At 42.1% G+C, this 17,527-nt stretch overlaps 2 protein-coding genes and 1 long non-coding RNA gene across 5 annotated transcripts in view; 2 read left to right on the top strand and 1 right to left on the bottom strand.

Annotated features, from left to right (window-relative positions):
- Positions 1-17,527, top strand: part of LOC145419375 (protein NLRC3-like) — a 177,604-nt gene that overhangs the window by 59,162 nt on the left and 100,915 nt on the right. The gene's annotated exons all lie outside the window — the stretch shown is intronic.
- On the bottom strand, positions 633-14,334 carry LOC145423964 (uncharacterized). Of its 3 annotated transcripts, XR_013904911.1 has the most exons (3): positions 14,132-14,334; positions 1,376-1,467; positions 633-1,284 (listed from the first exon to the last, which is right to left on the bottom strand). It is a non-coding gene; the product is annotated as an uncharacterized LOC145423964 (long non-coding RNA). The 3 variants fall into 3 exon arrangements; XR_013904909.1 differs by lacking the exon at positions 1,376-1,467; XR_013904908.1 differs by having other exon boundaries at positions 633-1,467.
- Positions 6,927-11,662, top strand: LOC145423824 (uncharacterized). Its single transcript, XM_080296731.1, has 3 exons — positions 6,927-10,931; positions 11,222-11,284; positions 11,415-11,662. Exon 1 carries the CDS (start codon positions 9,728-9,730, stop codon positions 10,640-10,642), a length of 915 nt encoding a protein of 304 aa, XP_080152857.1. The 5' UTR covers positions 6,927-9,727; the 3' UTR covers positions 10,643-10,931; positions 11,222-11,284; positions 11,415-11,662.

Raw genomic sequence — 17,527 nt, forward strand, 5'->3', positions numbered from 1 at the left:
ATTGAGCCACATTTAGTACCAACATGTTCTCCTTCATTTCTGTCAAACAAAGCTGTATGAAACGTTTCCAGCTGTTAGTATCATGGTTGCTAGGCAACCTGGGCAGCGCGACGGAGACTAGACGTCCCATTTCACGAGCCTACGAGCCTCGCACTTCGGCCTTAGCGGTCTTTGAGTACGCGGCCCTTGAGGACTTTAAAGCTGCAGAACCTGAATCGGGATACAGCCATGATGATCTCCAGCCTCGTGCTCGCCAACATTCTCACCTGAGTTAAGAAGACGATCACTGAAATGGTCTCAGCAGGTCCTTTGATGACAGCAATGAAATGCAGTGGTAAGGCGTTTTGGGGATTAAGTTCGTTTTCATGGCAAAGAAGGACGATGCAGTTCATCTGATCACTCCTCATAACATTCTGGAGTGCAGGCAAAATGCTATTATAAAAACTTAAGCAGCAACTTCTCCAGGTTCCAATATTTATGCAATTCTCAAACCTTTTGGCCACGACTGTATAACCTCTTCTGAAGTTTAGTGGATATTATACATGGTTATGCTCAGGATGTGTCGGCCAGTTTCCACTGGAAACGCCTTTTGGTTAAACTGTCAGCGAGGAATTTGCATTTGCACTGTTATATTTTTATATAACTTTAATGCACATAAACAACAGCTGCTTGTTTCAGTGAAAATACATTGATGGGTTTTTAATAAAGTTGTGCAGCTGTAAAGTATTTTGTCTGGTGTCAATTATATCGTCAGCTACATCGTTATGGCAAATGTTCAAATGTATATGGTGATAAATATCTTTGGTCATATGGTCCTGCTCTGTCTGTCACCTTCTGTGTTGAGCTCATTGTTTCCTCTGTAGTGGCTGAGCTGAGTCCAAGTAGCTGAAAATGTTCCTCTGCTGCTCCGTCAGACTCTCCTCCTCCTGCTGATCAGCTGGGACACAAAACAGATCTTTGTTAGGCTCCACACTGCACTGAAGAGTCAAAGTGTCTCATATGTTCATCTGACAAGTAAAAGAACACATTTTTGTTTCCCGAGGTGGGCAACTTGTTGGAAACAAACACAAAAGGTTTGAGCACTGATACCTGCCATTGCTGGCATTGAAAGATGCAACGCCAGCAATGTGGATTGTCAAGACTCAAACCAATCATCAAGCAAAGACAACAGGGATCATTTGTTTCTCTTTATTTAGCATTCACAGCATTTGTAGTTGCCTTCTGTGCAGGGGAAGTCCACGCACACTGTGTGGTACCGCCATCCGCAGAAGGTGCATTCAACCTCTGTAAGAGAAACGAGGTTGTCTGAGACTGAAATGATATTCACTAAAGAAGTGGTGATTTGTAAAACTTCACATTTTGATCCGGGACGTACTCTGCATGAAAACAAGCGCTCACTCTTCCTGCTCAACAAATGACAAGGGCGGAGCCTTATACCACGTGATACAGAAGCTGTGCCGTGTGATGCTAAAATTAGCAGGGAAACAACAATGGAGAGCACGTCAGGGATGACGAGAAAGTGACAGGAGAAAATCCGTCCCGGTCAACCACCCAAACATCAATAACGGGAACCTTATACAGCGCTTCCCTATACACGTCGAACTCCCGCAGGCACAAAGACATTACGGAGGCTATCACTTATCACCTGACCAAAGATATGGCTCCATCAACACTGTGCAAAACGAGGGATTTAGGAAAACGATCAACACCCTAGACAAACGCTACACAGTGCCGTCCCACAACTATTTTTCTATTGTTGCACTACCTGCTCTGTACACGCAGCGTCGAGCAACGGTGGAGACGGAATTTCAAGCAAGACAACATTTTGCTGCAACAACAAAACGTGAGACATTTGTTGTTTTATGTTTATTTATTGTTATGAGAGAATCATGATCTCAATTCTAAGCCAAAAAATCGTGATTCTCATTTTATGCAAAATCGTGCAGCCCTAACATTAACACAAAACTATTGTTTCACCAGAGAAACACACATGAAGAGAGAGAGAGAGACAATAACAGCTACCAAACAGTCGTCATAATTCGTCACACAATGAGAAAAGGACAAATCAACAAGTAACAATGACTAATTAATATTAAAATCTGTAACATAATGTATTGTTTGGAGTTTAGTCTGATTGGTTCAGGATGAGCTGCCATTATCCAATCACACGTCTGCTTACCTGCATCTTTTCTCTTTTTTCTAACCTGAGCACCTGATGGCTTTGAACTTTTGTTGTCCATCTTCCATTGGTTTGAATTTTGCGCTCCAGTACAAACACAAATCCCCCAACCCGAGGATCAGCACAATTAACCTAACAGCAGGCACGTGCAGAGTGGGGGGGCTAGAGGGGCTTGAGCACCCGCCCCTTTCCTGATGGGTGCCCAAGGTGCCCTTTTGTTGAGGCAACTTTTTTTTTTTTTAATTATTATTATTTATTTTTTTTAATGTGTGTGTGCGTGCGGAGTCCTGTCTGTGCCCCTCAACAATAATATTTAACTATTAATCACAGTTTTGCTAAATAAAAGGATCTGGCTTGCATCAGTCACATGATCACATTTAACCAATGATCGCCCTTGACGGCAGAACGCGCTGGTTACGAGCCGGGAACGAGCTCACAAAGAGCACGCGCATTTTTAGCGGTCCGGAGCTGTAGGAGAAACACAAGTTAACTCAGAGACACAGACTGATGCGACACAACCAGTAAGTAGGTGTACAGCGCACACTGTAGTGTGTAGCACACAGGAGTATTAGCTTATTACGTACACGTTGGTAAGCTGTCTTGTTGCAACTGACGAACTGAAACAAACGAGCGTGCTGTGTGTGCAACAGCGCGACAAACATTACCTGTCCTTTTATTAACTGCACAAGTAGTGCTGGTCATAGCTGCTGGCTACCTGTGTAAGGCTGTCATGGGTCTGTAGCTCTGTCACCGTTTTAGGGAACATATTTAGTTTTAAAGTAAGTTTCCGGGCTTTTCCTGCCTTTCTAGGGGGATTATATTTCACTAAAAAACGATCTAATATGCATGTCCACATAATTATGCATTATTATAATTATAATATATTAAAAACGCTGTATTTTAAAGAACATACATTAAGAAGCAGATTATATTAGATTTATATTTTAAATAAGACAAAAGTTGGATTTTACAGCAGTAAAATGATTGTATCTCTACAGTTTAAACATGTAATAAGCTTTGCCCTGCACAGAGTGGATAGTGAAACAAATGGAATCATCATAAATACATTATTTCATATTTATTACTTCCCCCTCCTCTTTGCTTTATTATTGTAGCTCTAGTAATAAATAATAATGTAAGGATGCCCATAGTATATACAGTATTCTGAAGAAGGTCTAAAATGTCCCTGTGTGTGCATGTGTGTGTTTTATTTAGATGGATTTTAAAAAAGTATTACTCATGATATAACATTGTGCAGACATGGCTGGTAAGGACATGAGGAGGAAACAGCAGAGCTGTGTGAGGCTACTAAAGGCAGGGCTATAACATTTTTCTGTCATCATTTTATTATAGATTAAGTGTAAGAGTTGTTAGGTGTGGATAATTAGATTATAGTTTATTGCAATAGCAAGTTGTGCCTTGTTCTCACATAGACAGCAAGTGCAGAGTGATATATGAAATGATGGGATGGAAGGAAGAAGAGAAGCAAAGAGTAATTCACAGGCAGAGCTTAAATTATTTCTCACAGTTTTTGTTGGCTTATGGTTCCAAGCGCTGTCACCAATCTTTGCATTTAGTTATTATCTCATGACACTTGTTTAATCAGCTACCATCTCTCCTGTGGACTTTTTAATGTCTACAGTCTCAGACCAACACAGCCCTGCCCTCATAGCTGGACTGGCCATCGGGCATACACACTTGCCCGGTGGGCCGCTGGCGATTTTTTGTTTTTATGGGCCGACCGATTTCTTTTTTTCTTTTTTTTTTTTTTGGGAAGGGTATAAACAATGAAAGGCGTTGGATTGGCCAATTGGTCATGATCGACTCTGGGCTGGACCAATTACAGCCGAGGAGGTCGGATGCACCCTCCCCCTTGTTTAGCAATCTTATAGACGAACTAAAGAAAATGGAGAACAAAAAAAGGAAAGGAGGTGCCGAAAAAATTAGGGCCAAAAAGAAACAAGCCCTTCAGGCAGACGCTGCCAAATGTGTGAAAATTACTGAATTGTTTGGTGGTAGCTATGGCATAGCTTCCATAGATTTAGCAAGATCAGCAAGTGGTGGAGGCCAGCAGGTGGATGAAGGAAAGGGGAGGCAGGACGAGAGACCTGAGGTGGCTGCCGGTCATAGTGGCAGAGGAACTGAACTTCAGGTAAGAAGTTATGACCTGCTGTCTATCTGTGTCAGATATAAACTAATTTTAGTTGTAGTTTGTTTTCGTTGTGGTGACTTTATACAGTCGCTTAGAATAACTCGTACAGCGTAACTAGCATGACGGAGTTTATATACTGCTGGGCGGGTGCTATGAAGTTACTGATAGTAAATTTTATTTTATGCTTAAGGTTAGTTTCTCAAACTTCTCAAAATCTTAACAAATTGTGCCAATCCTTACATGTTGCACCAGGCTGATTTATCATCAAAAGTGGAGAAGTCTGTGACAGAGGAGACAGAAGAGCAGCAGAGAGAGATGGAAGAGCAAGAGAGAGAGATGGAAGAGCAAGAGAGAGAGATGGAAGAGCAAGAGAGAGAGATGGAAGAGCAAGAGAGAGAGATGGAAGAGCAGGAGAGAGAGATGGAAGAGCAAGAGAGAGAGATGGAAGAGCAAGAGAGAGAGATGGAAGAGCAAGAGAGAGAGATGGAAGAGCAAGAGAGAGAGATGGAAGAGCAAGAGAGAGATGGAAGAGCAGGAGAGAGAGATGGAAGAGCAAGAGAGAGATATGGAAGAGCAAGAGAGAGAGATGGAAGAGCAAGAGAGAGATGGAACAAGAGAGAGAGATGGAAGAGCAAGAGAGAGATGGAAGAGCAAGAGAGAGAGATGGAAGAGCAAGAGAGAGATGGAAGAGCAGGAGAGAGAGATGGAAGAGCAAGAGAGAGATATGGAAGAGCAAGAGAGAGAGATGGAAGAGCAAGAGAGAGATGGAACAAGAGAGAGAGATGGAAGAGCAAGAGAGAGATGGAAGAGCAAGAGAGAGAGATGGAAGAGCAAGAGAGAGATGGAACAAGAGAGAGAGATGGAAGAGCAGGAGAGAGAGGGAAGAGCAGGAGAGAGAGATGGAAGAGCAAGAGAGAGAGATGGAAGAGCAAGAGAGAGATGGAACAAGAGAGAGAGATGGAAGAGCAAGAGAGAGAGATGGAAGAGCAAGAGAGAGAGATGGAAGAGCAAGAGAGAGATGGAACAAGAGAGAGAGATGGAAGAGCAGGAGAGAGAGATGGAAGAGCAGGAGAGAGATGGAACAAGAGAGAGAGATGGAACAAGAGAGAGAGATGGAAGAGCAGGAGAGAGAGATGGAAGAGCAGGAGAGAGATGGAACAAGAGAGAGAGATGGAAGAGCAAGAGAGAGATGGAAGAGCAGGAGAGAGAGATGGAAGAGCAAGAGAGAGAGATGGAAGAGCAAGAGAGAGATGGAACAAGAGAGAGAGATGGAAGAGCAAGAGAGAGAGATGGAAGAGCAAGAGAGAGATGGAACAAGAGAGAGAGATGGAAGAGCAGGAGAGAGAGATGGAACAAGAGAGAGAGATGGAAGAGCAGGAGAGAGAGATGGAAGAGCAGGAGAGAGAGATGGAAGAGCAAGAGAGTGAGAGCCAGGGCATCGATGACTTTGCTCGCCCTGAACCTGCCATATTACAGGCCTTCTTAGATTACCACCCACAGCAGAACAGTAGCAGTGCAGTTGTGATGAGGGTGTTCAGCTGTAAAGATGGCACCAACAGGAAGTGGCTTACTTATTGCAAAGAACGCCATTTATTGTTCTGCTTTGTGTGTCTGGCATTTGCAAGGCTGACTGACACCAGCACATTTATAACAGGCATGAGTGACTGGCGACATATACATCTGCGCACAGAGGAGCATGAAAAGAGCAATACACACCAGACCTGTGCTGAAGCTTTTTTCTTAAGGTGCTCAAAAGGCAACATCAGGAGCTTGTTTGCTGGCAGTCAGTTGTCAGCTCACAGAGCACAAGTGAAAAAGAGACGGCAAGTTTTAGAGCGTATAGTGGATGTGATCAAAGTACTTGGGAAGAGGGGACTCAGCTATAGGCATGTGGAGAATGAGGCTGCATACACTTTAGGTGATAACACCATCGATCATGGTAACTTTCTGGAACTGATTGTGTTATTAGGCAAGTATGATATGTGCCTTGGAGAACATTTGAATGACTGCATTGAAAAAAGCAAGAAGTTGCATCAGACCAGTGGATCAAGAGGTAGAGGATCTCTCATCACCCTACTCTCCAAAACAACTGTCAACTCAGTGATTGATGCACTTGGCCATCTCCTTCAAGAGAGCATCGCCAGTGATGTCCAGAAAGCTGGGATGTTTTCTGTTCAGCTAGACACAACCCAAGACATCACAGGTTATGATCAGTGTTCAGTAATCATCAGGTATGTTACTGAGTCTGTGCAGGAGAGGCTTGTCTCCATAGTGAGGTGCGAAGCATCCACGGGGCAGTACTTTGTAAACTTGCTTTCTGGAGTTTTAGAGCATCTGAATCTAGACAAGGCCATGTGCATTGGGAATGCAACAGATGGTGCTTCAAATATGCAGGGCCAGTACAAAGGCTTTTCAGCACTTATGACTGCCCAGTCTCCAACTCATGTGTGGTGTGGTGTGGTGCATGTGTGGTGCTATGCACACATACTTAATCTTGTGATTGCTGACACAACACAAAGTGTCATTGAAAGTGGATCACTCTTTAATTTACTTAATGACATAGCTGTGTTCATCAAGGAGTCCCATCACAGGGTTAATCTGTGGGAGAAACAAACCGAAAACACAAGACACAGACGCCTCAGTCCAATAGGTGAGACACGGTGGTGGGCCAAGCATGATGCCCTCCAGAAAATCTTTGGACATTTTGAAAAACCAGATGATGGCCTCTTCGTTGATTATCTTGTTAATAATTTCACCTCCTCACTACGTACGACTCTGGATACTGTAGCTCCTGTGAAAACTAAGGCCTCAAATCAGAAGTACCTGACTCCGTGGTATAATTCTGAAACACGTACCCTAAAGCAGATGACTCGTAATCTGGAGAGGAAATGGCGTGTCACAAATCTAGAGGATCATCATTTAGCCTGGAGAAATAGTTTGCTGCTTTATAAGAAAGCCCTCCGCAAAGCCAGAACATCTTACTATTCATCACTGATTGAAGAAAATAAGAACAACCCTAGGTTTCTCTTCAGCACTGTAGCCAGGCTGACAAAAAGTCAGAGCTCTTTTGAGCCAACCATCCCTTTAACGTTAACTAGTAATGACTTCATGAACTTCTTCACAAATAAAATTTTTATCATTAGAGAAAAAATTACCAATAATCATCCCACAGATGTAATATTATCTACAGCTACTCTTAGTACCATTGATATTAAGTTAGACTCTTTTTCTCCAATTGATCTTTCTGAGTTAACTTCAATAATTACTTCCTCCAAACCATCAACGTGTCTTTTAGACCCCATTCCTACAAAACTGCTCAAAGAAGTCCTGCCATTAATTAATTCTTCGATCTTAAATATGATCAACCTATCTCTAATAATCGGCTATGTACCACAGGCCTTCAAGCTGGCTGTAGTTAAACCTTTACTCAAAAAGCCATCTCTAGACCCAGCAGTCTTAGCTAATTATAGGCCAATCTCCAACCTTCCTTTCATATCAAAAATCCTTGAAAGAGTAGTTGTCAAACAGCTAACAGATCATCTGCAGAGGAATGGTTTATTTGAAGAGTTTCAGTCAGGTTTCAGAGCTCAGCACAGCACAGAAACAGCTTTAGTGAAGGTTACAAATGATCTTCTTATGGCCTCTGACAGTGGACTCATCTCTGTGCTTGTCCTGCTAGACCTCAGTGCAGCGTTCGATACTGTTGATCATAATATCCTATTAGAGCGATTAGAACATGCTGTAGGTATTACAAGTACTGCGCTGCAGTGGTTTGTATCATATCTATCTAATAGACTCCAATTTGTTCATGTAAATGGAGAGTCCTCTTCACACACTGAGGTTAATTATGGAGTTCCACAGGGTTCAGTGCTAGGACCAATTCTGTTTACATTATACATGCTTCCCTTAGGCAGTATCATTAGAAGACATAGCATACATTTTCACTGCTATGCAGATGACACCCAGCTCTATCTGTCCATGAAGCCAGATAACACACACCAATTAGTTAAACTGCAGGAATGTCTTAAAGACATAAAGACCTGGATGGCCGCTAACTTTCTGCTTCTTAATTCAGATAAAACTGAGGTTATTGTACTCGGCCCTGAAAATCTTAGAAATATGGTATCTAATCAGATTCTTACTCTGGATGGCATTACCTTGGCCTCCAGTAACGCTGTGAGGAACCTTGGAGTCATTTTTGACCAGGACATGTCCTTCAACGCACATATTAAACAAATATGTAAGACTGCTTTCTTCCATTTGCGCAACATCTCTAAAATTAGAAATATCCTGTCTCAGAGTGACGCTGAAAAACTAGTTCATGCATTTATTACTTCCAGGCTGGACTACTGTAATTCATTATTATCAGGATGTCCAAAAAACTCACTGAAAAGCCTTCAGCTAATCCAAAATGCTGCAGCAAGAGTCCTGACAGGGACTAGAAAGAGAGAGCATATTTCTCCTGTTTTGGCTTCCCTTCATTGGCTTCCTGTTAAATCCAGAATTGAATTCAAAATCCTGCTCCTCACATACAAGGTCTTAAATAATCAGGCCCCATCTTATCTTAATGACCTTGTAGTACCATATCACCCTATTAGAGCGCTCCGCTCTCGCTCTGCAGGCCTACTTGTTGTTCCTAGAGTATTTAAAAGTAGAATGGGAGGGAGAGCCTTCAGTTTTCAGGCCCCTCTTCTGTGGAACCAGCTTCCAGTTTGGATTCGGGAGACAGACACTATCTCTACTTTTAAGATTAGGCTTAAAACTTTCCTTTTTTCTAAAGCATATAGTTAGGGCTGGACCAGGTGACCCTGAATCCTCCCTTTGTTATGCTGCAATAGATGTAGGCTGCCGGGGGATTCCCATGATGCATTGAGTTTTTCCTTTCCAGTCACCTTTCTCACTCACTATGTATTAATAGACCTCTCTGCATTGAATCATATCTGTTATTAACCTCTGTCTCTCTTCCACAGCATGTCTTTATCCTGTCTTCCTTCTCTCACCCCAACCGGTCGCAGCAGATGGCCGCCCCTCCCTGAGCCTGGTTCTGCCGGAGGTTTCTTCCTGTTAAAAGGGAGTTTTTCCTTCCCACTGTCGCCAAAGTGCTTGCTCATAGGGGGTCATATGATTGTTGGGTTTTTCTCTGTATCTATGAAGCGCCTTGAGGCGACTTTTGTTGTGATTTGGCGCTATATAAATAAAATTGAATTGAATTGAATTGAATTAGTGCTGACGATGGAAGCCATTGAAAAGAGGGAAAAAGAAAAGCCAGCTGTTCGTGCCAAAGCACGAGGCTTTAAAGAGTGTCTCTTGAAGCATGAAACTGTGTTAACAGCACAGATATTTCTTAGAGTGTTTGAGCAACAACTCCTCTGTCAAAGTACCTCCAGTCAAAGGGGATGGACATTCTCTCTGCCCATCATATGGTGACTGCCACACAAGATGGCCTCAAAAGTATTGCCAGGGACTTTCCAACTGTGAAGACAGCTGCAGACACATTTGTGAAACAGACAAATCAAAAACTAGAGGAGAGGGAGAACAACACAGACATGGAAGTGGAGGCTGAACTACCTAAAAAGAGAGCCAAAAGGAGAAAAGGCATGGCCGGAGAGATGCCTGAAGATGAGTTGCAAATCAATGCTGAGAAATCATATGAGGTGAAAGTGCACAACATCATCCTGGACACAGTTATTGAAGCAATCCACAGACGATTTGTCATACATGGCCCTCTTCTTGCCGATTTGGCATGGTTGGACCCCAGGAAGTTTAGCCAGGTCAGAACAGTTTCTCTTCCAAGTAATGCATTTCAGAACCTCAGCGCCTGTCTACTTAAATTTGACAGCAGGGCTACAGTTAATAACCTTCAGTCAGAACTGAAACGTTTTGCTGAACAGTGGGAAAGGCTTAAGACATCACATGTAGATGAGTACGCGACCAGAACAGCAAAGGCCAGATCTGAAGAATGGGACGAAGAAAGTGAAATTGTGACCGAAAGCTGTGGTTCTTGCAAAAATTGCCCACTGTGCTGCTATCAAATACTCAGGCGGTTCAACATGCTGTCTGATGCCTATCGTCTCCTTGGGCTGGCATACAAGTACCTGCTGACCCTCTCCCTCACTCAGGTTGCCTGTGAAAGAACATCCTCTACACTCAAGTTCATTAAAAGCAGACTCCGAAGCAGCCTGTCTGCAAACAAGCTGGAGATGTTTATGCTGATGGCCACTGAAAAGGACATTCTCATGTCATTGGACTCTGACATGGTCATTGACAGGGTAGCTGAGAAGAGTGACCTGCTGAGAAAGCTCCTTTTGTAACCTGGTGAGGTGAAATAAAAATGAGCAAAACATTCCTAATTATCTACTGTTAATATTAAATTCAGCTTTATTGTTATTGCCTAAATGAATACGTTTAGTATCTACCTTCACTTCAAACAAGTCAAGTGATTGGTAAATGCTTAGAATTTGTCCATCTTAATAGATAGAATAAATATGAGATTGGAGTATTAGGCATTTATAAACATATATTCTTACAGTCTTAATCTGTCATTGTTTCATTTCAGATGCTGTCAGTCATTTTAGGAGGACTGAAGTGTGTTCATTTTAAGTAAGTACTATATGGAATATGATTCAACCATTTTTCTAGAGTAAGCATACCAGTACTGTCATCGTCTGAAAAAATCTATTAAGTACAATTCTTTCTCAACCTTCACTGTCCTTTCACTTCATAAAGGTTTCCATGTCTTAAGATATGTTCAGTGTTGCTGCTGTGGAAGTGTTGTAGGTGACCTTTTATTGGTGAGTGAATAGTCTTTGGTGATACAATTCAATCATAATCTGTCCTTTATAGATTTTAATATTCATCTAATCTTTATTCCTTTCTGTCCTGTTTGTCAGGGTCTGATCATACATTGTTTGTTTAAGAGGTTCGAGACCATTCAACTTTTTAAGTTCATCAACGTAAGTACTAGTGTATATGATTCCTCTAATTCCTTTCTGGAATAAAGATGCCAGTACTGTGATCATCTGAGCAAGTCCATCAATTGCCATTCACAGTTCTTTGTCCTTTCACTTGTGTCCTGTTTTTCAGGGTCCCATATAATTTCTTCAGAAGTAAGTACTGTATATGATGCCAGTATTTTCCCATATTTTCTAGATACTGTATTAGTACTGTGTGTAAAATGCCATCAAAAACTCAATTAAGTGTTATTCTTATTCTTCTTTCTCACCTTTCTTTCTCTGTCTCCTTTCATATTTAAAGGTTGCTGTGTTAGCAAAATATATTGTGCTACCATGCTGTTTTCTATTGTTTTGGTAAATAAATACTTTATGAAAATATCTCTAAATCTGTCATTTATTAATTTTAATATTAATTAATGATCATGTCTCACCTCTAGTGTTCTTGGTCTTAATTTCAGGTTTCTACCATGTGTTGTAGATAGTTCAGGAGGTTAACTCTACCAAGCAGTCTTTTTGTTTCCGCTATGTACTGTTTAAAATCCCGAATAGGGAGAATGGTGTAGGTTTAACTTTATTAGATTGATACATATATACCAACAAGGCAGTGTAAATCAAAGCAGTTGTTTTCATGCAAAGGCTTGATGGTTTTTCCTATAGCGATTGACAGACCACGTGACTTTGCGCATTGCATGCCGGGAACTCCTGGCAAAACAATCCAAGTACCGCATCAAATACAAGCATTTGCAATTGCAGCACCGCAAAACGTTCATTCTCCGGTTCCAATACCTTCTTGTTTTTTCTTTGCCGCACAAAAAAGGTATGTACAAAACGACGGAGAACAATGCCGGTCCGTACAAAGACAGACTCGACGAAAAGACAAAGAAAAGATACGAGGAAAAATCAAAGGAGTGAAAGGGTCAGACCCTTACGAGCACACAGAGGGACAAAAGACGTTAGCGTGCTGCCCAACTTTCACCACGCTCAGATTTATAATTATACGGTTCTTGGAGTGAGTGCATACACTCATGAAGTTTAGTAACTTCAGGTCACTGCAACAAGCCCAGGTACAGTTTACTGACGGATGGGTACAGGACCTTGAAATGCACCGAAAGACCATCACAAAGGTAAGTTTACCTTTGTTCGTCTCACAAATCGTCGTCATAAAAACACATTCATTAACCGTGTATGAATATAACCTTTGAGCTCAACGGTAATTAATTAGTAGTGGAAAAATAATTGTAATATTTGAGCCATTTCTGCTGTCCAACTACTTCTTACAAAATACATTTTTAATGTTAATTAGATTTTTTTTTACGGCATAAATAAAGGTTATATAAAAGTCACTGCCACAGACTGATTGCGGCTTCTACCTTGTTACACTAATGTTGTTTGTAGCTCAGTATGACTTTATGTCATCCACGAGGGATGCATTTGACATATGTTTCACATATTATAGCCCAACAAGTTACTTATAGCAATTTAAATACGAGCAATCAGTTTCTTTGCAAATAAATCAGTTTTTGGCACAACACCGGCTATTGCAGTTAATAATACAGCAGCTTCTTGCCATTTTTTGTGTTTCTTTTTATCGCTGTGTAACTGAGTTCAATTGACAGCCTGCATGCGCTAGTACCGCTTGCCAAAAGTTCCCAGAATCCTTTGCGGTTTTATCCATGAATGACGTCACATTTTTGGTGGGTTGGTCTCCAGTCAAAATGCCCGGGCCGATTTTTTGTCCCAGTCCAGCCCTGCCTGCCCTCCAGCACTATCCACAGCAACCCCTCAACAGCAACATTGTACCCATCAGGTAAAGCATCGGCTACGTTTGCTTTGCCTTGTTGCCCATATTAGATTCTTGATGAAAGTGTGTTGTTGTTATTCAGCCTGGTTCAATGTGCCCCTTTTTAACTTTGAGCACCCGCCCCTTTAAACCTCTCTGCACGGCCCTGCCTAACAGACCTACACCTTAGTTCACAGATTCACTTTGTCTAAGGTTGATTTCTGGGATTTCACACAACCCAGGATTCAGATCGTGAATCCATGATGGGCTTGGATTTACATCATTATAAATGAAATGTGCTCTACTTGGAAGCAGCCGGCCCCGCCCCTTTTGACGGGTTGTGTGAGACTTTAAATCATCAAACTGTAAATTATAAATTAAATTGTTATTGATCCTTTACCCCGAGTCCTAAAGTGTAGATTTATTTTCTTACTCTTCTTATATTTATTGTTTGTTTACTTGCACCGCTGTAACTGCAGCCTCGTCGTCTCGTCTCTCTATATGCTGGACTGTCTGTAGCGGAGATGACAATAAAGTTTACTTTGACTTCAGCAGCGCGCAGGCGCACCGAGGGCTCTCGCGCTCACTTTATAGAATGTAGAAAAAACATGGGTGCAGATTATAAGTCTGTATCATAATATCTGTTTGTTGTTTTTATTTTGTTTTGCAAGTTGGTTATTAGATGCCGCTCCAGCCAGCCAGAGACTCCCCGCCGCCCCGCCCTCTCCTCCCTGTGCCGCCAGCAGCAGGCGCACCTCGCAAACGGAGGGCGCCCTTACTCCCAGCAAATGGCTGATAGAAAACCGATCGGTGCCTACGAATTTCCCAATATGCGCTGGCATGACGTCGGGGAAGCATGGGTACGACCGATTATTTTATTTTTTTCTTGCCCGTGATGCCCCCCCCCACCACGATGCATTCTATTGGTTTGCACACTTACACACACCCAGCTGTGGTTTCCTGTTTTGCTGGACTCTGGAGAGCCCCGCCTTTAACGCTCTTCTCTCACAGAGAGCAACAGAAAACTTGGAAAAACTCCAGATTGACTGAACTCAGTTCAAAGTTACCTTGACACCTTTAGATGTGAGACGTAGTGATGGTCCGCTTGAAGCTGACGCTCCGGTGCGTGTGTCAGAAAGATCAACGCGCTGCTTCAGAAGCACCGTGTCGAGGCTTGATTCGTTTGGCCAGAGTCACGTGATCAGTGACGTCTGAAGCTTCGTTTAGAACGTACCTTTTTTTAAATCGAACTTTATTGAAACACAATGAGTATACAACATACAAACAGATGAAGTTTGCAAAAGAACAGAACATGAACATACAGAACCAGGAGTAAAAAATGATGATATGAGTAGGCGAAAAAAATCAACATATAAATATTGTTCTGAGAGGCTTTTTGTTGGTTGAGTCTGAAATTGATTGTATGTACAATTCATATCCTTATAAAAAGGCAGAAATATGGTATTTTATTAATAAACTTACATTTATGGATATAAAATAGCTAAAAGTATTAACAAATATTTTATAAAAAACATTTATCATTCTTCCTGGGGAACTTAAAGAAACAGAATAAAACATTTTCCCATCGTAAAGAAAACTCCCTTAAAATATGGACAATAACAAAACTGCTAAATTCTTCCAGAATCTCTGTGTAGAGGAACCAAAAGAGATGTGCCACAGTTTCTGGATGATCCCCACAGAAAGTTCAATTAGTATTTATGTCTCTTTTAAATGTTACCATATAGTGACTGGCTGGGTCACATTTATGAAGAATTTTATATGAGATTTCCTTCACCTTGTTCACAATTAGATATTTATGGGATCATCCAGACTGTCTTCCAGGTGATATCTGGAACATGTCGGTTCCAGTAAGATATTCTATATATGGGAGAGACATGATATCTTCTTGGAATAAACTACGTATTCTCTTATTGCTGTTACCAAGTTCCTGTGAAAAGCAGATTTTTCCCACTGCTGACTCAGCTGGATCAGGGAGAGTGACTGAGGCAGATATTGAGCTGTCAGTGTTTTTATATAACATTAAAGTCCCTGAGGGTATGGCACCAAGCACCATTGAGAATTCCCCAACACTGACGGGAAAATTATATAGTGTAAGGAATTCATTGTAAGTAAGTAGTACTCCCTCGTTAAATTTTAAAACTTAGTAGCGGCCGCCATTGTTGGCAGCTGAAATTTGGCTGGGCCGCGCTATGAATTCTGGGATATGGTGGGCCACGAAGGACACACCCGACCCATCCTTCAAACTCGGGGGAATGAAGGACGCATTTGAAGGAGTCGAGGAATCGGGACAGCCGTCGTCGCCTGGCTGTGACGTCATCGGCCTTCAAATGCGGCCTCCGGAGGATGCAGCCGACGTTTTGGGACACAGCTTGTGTGTCTTTGTTGGTCATGTGACCTCCCAGGGACTACACATGGAAACGAGCAGTTTAGCTCAAATCTGGCAGGTTTCCATCGTCTGTTTTTGTCCTGATGTCCATGAACATGAACACTGTCCCTGTCAAACACGTCCAGATAATCTGATCCAGTGTTGTTCTTCTTCTGTGGTGTTTGTGATGGAGCAGCAGCTGCTGATCCTGATGTCCTCCACCAAGGGGGCAGCAAATTCAGCTGACTGTCATCATTTATTAAAAAGATGTAACAATGTGACATAATGCAATATAATAGTGTCAGTTACACATTGTGGGTTGCACTGTGGCCAGAATGGACATTACCTCCTGCCTAATGGAAGCTGTCAGCCATCCTGCAACCATGAATTAGATAAGCAGAAGTGAAGGGATTGTTAACAACAATTTAATAATAAAATGTAATGTGATAGTTGCACTTTATTAGCTACCCACAATCGTATGAATAATAACCATGAATGCACTGCATGCTCATAGCAAGTTCTTTAGGTTGAAAGTGAGATCCTGCTTTAAAGGGCGCTTCATCTGCTGGGAATGACATGTTTCTTCTAGTATGTAAGGCTCAGCCCATCTTACTGGGACTTACTTTTGTAGATCCACATGCTCTAAACCTGCTGCTCCATGATTGGTGCAGAAGCTTTAAGCTACTATTAACAAATAATGACCATGGACTTAGTTGTTACTACAATAACTTATCATTGAGCAACTTGTATATTTAATTTTACTTGTAAAACTATGCAAGTAGAATTGAATGGGGCACAGTGAGCTGAGCACAGGCCCACTCTGTGACACTCAGAGGTTTGTGGATATCATACTGAGAGTATTGGACACAGTGCAGCCAGCTTGCAGCCACTTTCCCACCACTTTAGCACAATGTTTACATGAGACTCAGCCACACTAATGTTCCTGGGCAGACATGTGGTGCAGCATGGCTGATGGCACTGTACCTGCAGCTGTCATGGACAAGAACCACTCAATACCTCACCCAAGCCAAGCCTGTGCTGATGTTGTGATCTGAGACCGAGACACTAACCCAGGATCATGATATGATGTTGTGAGAGTTTCACTAAGAATTAGCTCTGATTACAAGATTTCAATCTATCGTAACTCTAATTTGTATTTACTTCAGTTTGTTCATCTTGGAGCTGTGTGCAGCTGAGGACAGTCTTATTATTACCAGGTGAGGATATGTAACAGCCACAGTCTGTAGAGATGATGTCACCATGGAGTGGTGATGTCACTGGAGCTGCCAATATGTGCTCCAGCCAAAGCTACACCAGAGGGTTGTGTTGTGTAACAGGTTGGTGCAGGTGGTGTTATCTACATTTGAACATTAGGCAACAGTCTCATGAAGACACTTTCTATTGTTCACTAAAGACCAACAATAACAGAGACAAAGGGAGAGCAGCAGAACTAGTGCTAACAATTAGCACTGCTAGCCTGCCCACCAACACCAGCTAATGTTCTAAAAACGATGATCAATGATTTTGCTGTAACGGCTCCAGCTGTCTGTGTCAGGGACACGTTGGAGATGAAGTGAGTGATCCAGTGACAAAGGTTTGGAAAGCTGCAGTCAGCTGAGACTAAAGGAGTCACCTGACCGAGAGACCAAATGTTTCACTGAGAACGTCCAGATGAACAGAATCAACCTTTGGGATAATCTGTTCCACACATCCATGTTTCACTTACTGCATTATATTTCCTCATTGCTGTGCACACAGGCCTGTGGCTTATAACCAACTCCAAGTTCAGACTCAGAGGCTGCTGAAGCTGTTTTCTGGAACAGAGACGTGTTGGATATAAAACCAACTCTTCTTTATGTGTCAGCACTGAGGAAAGGAGCAGCTTCGTTTCTAAGTGTATGAAGGACTGTAGCAGTGTGTGTGTGAGCTTTATTTCACAGACAGAACCATGTCAAAAACACAACTTCAGGTAAAAACAATACAAAATCAAAGAGTCTGATCAGAAGGATTAAACAGAGGAGTGTGGGACTGTTTTTAACAGACAGCAGGTTAAGCCAGGCTGGAGGAGTAAACTGAG

Source organism: Astatotilapia calliptera, chromosome 3, assembly GCF_964374335.1.
Source record: "Astatotilapia calliptera chromosome 3, fAstCal68.1, whole genome shotgun sequence".
In the NCBI taxonomy this organism is placed as follows: Eukaryota; Metazoa; Chordata; class Actinopteri; order Cichliformes; family Cichlidae; genus Astatotilapia; species Astatotilapia calliptera.

Excerpts from the sequence above, each read along its gene's own strand:
- LOC145423824 (XM_080296731.1), top strand. The coding sequence starts at position 9,728 with ATGGACATTCTCTCTGCCCATCATATGGTGACTGCCACACAAGATGGC.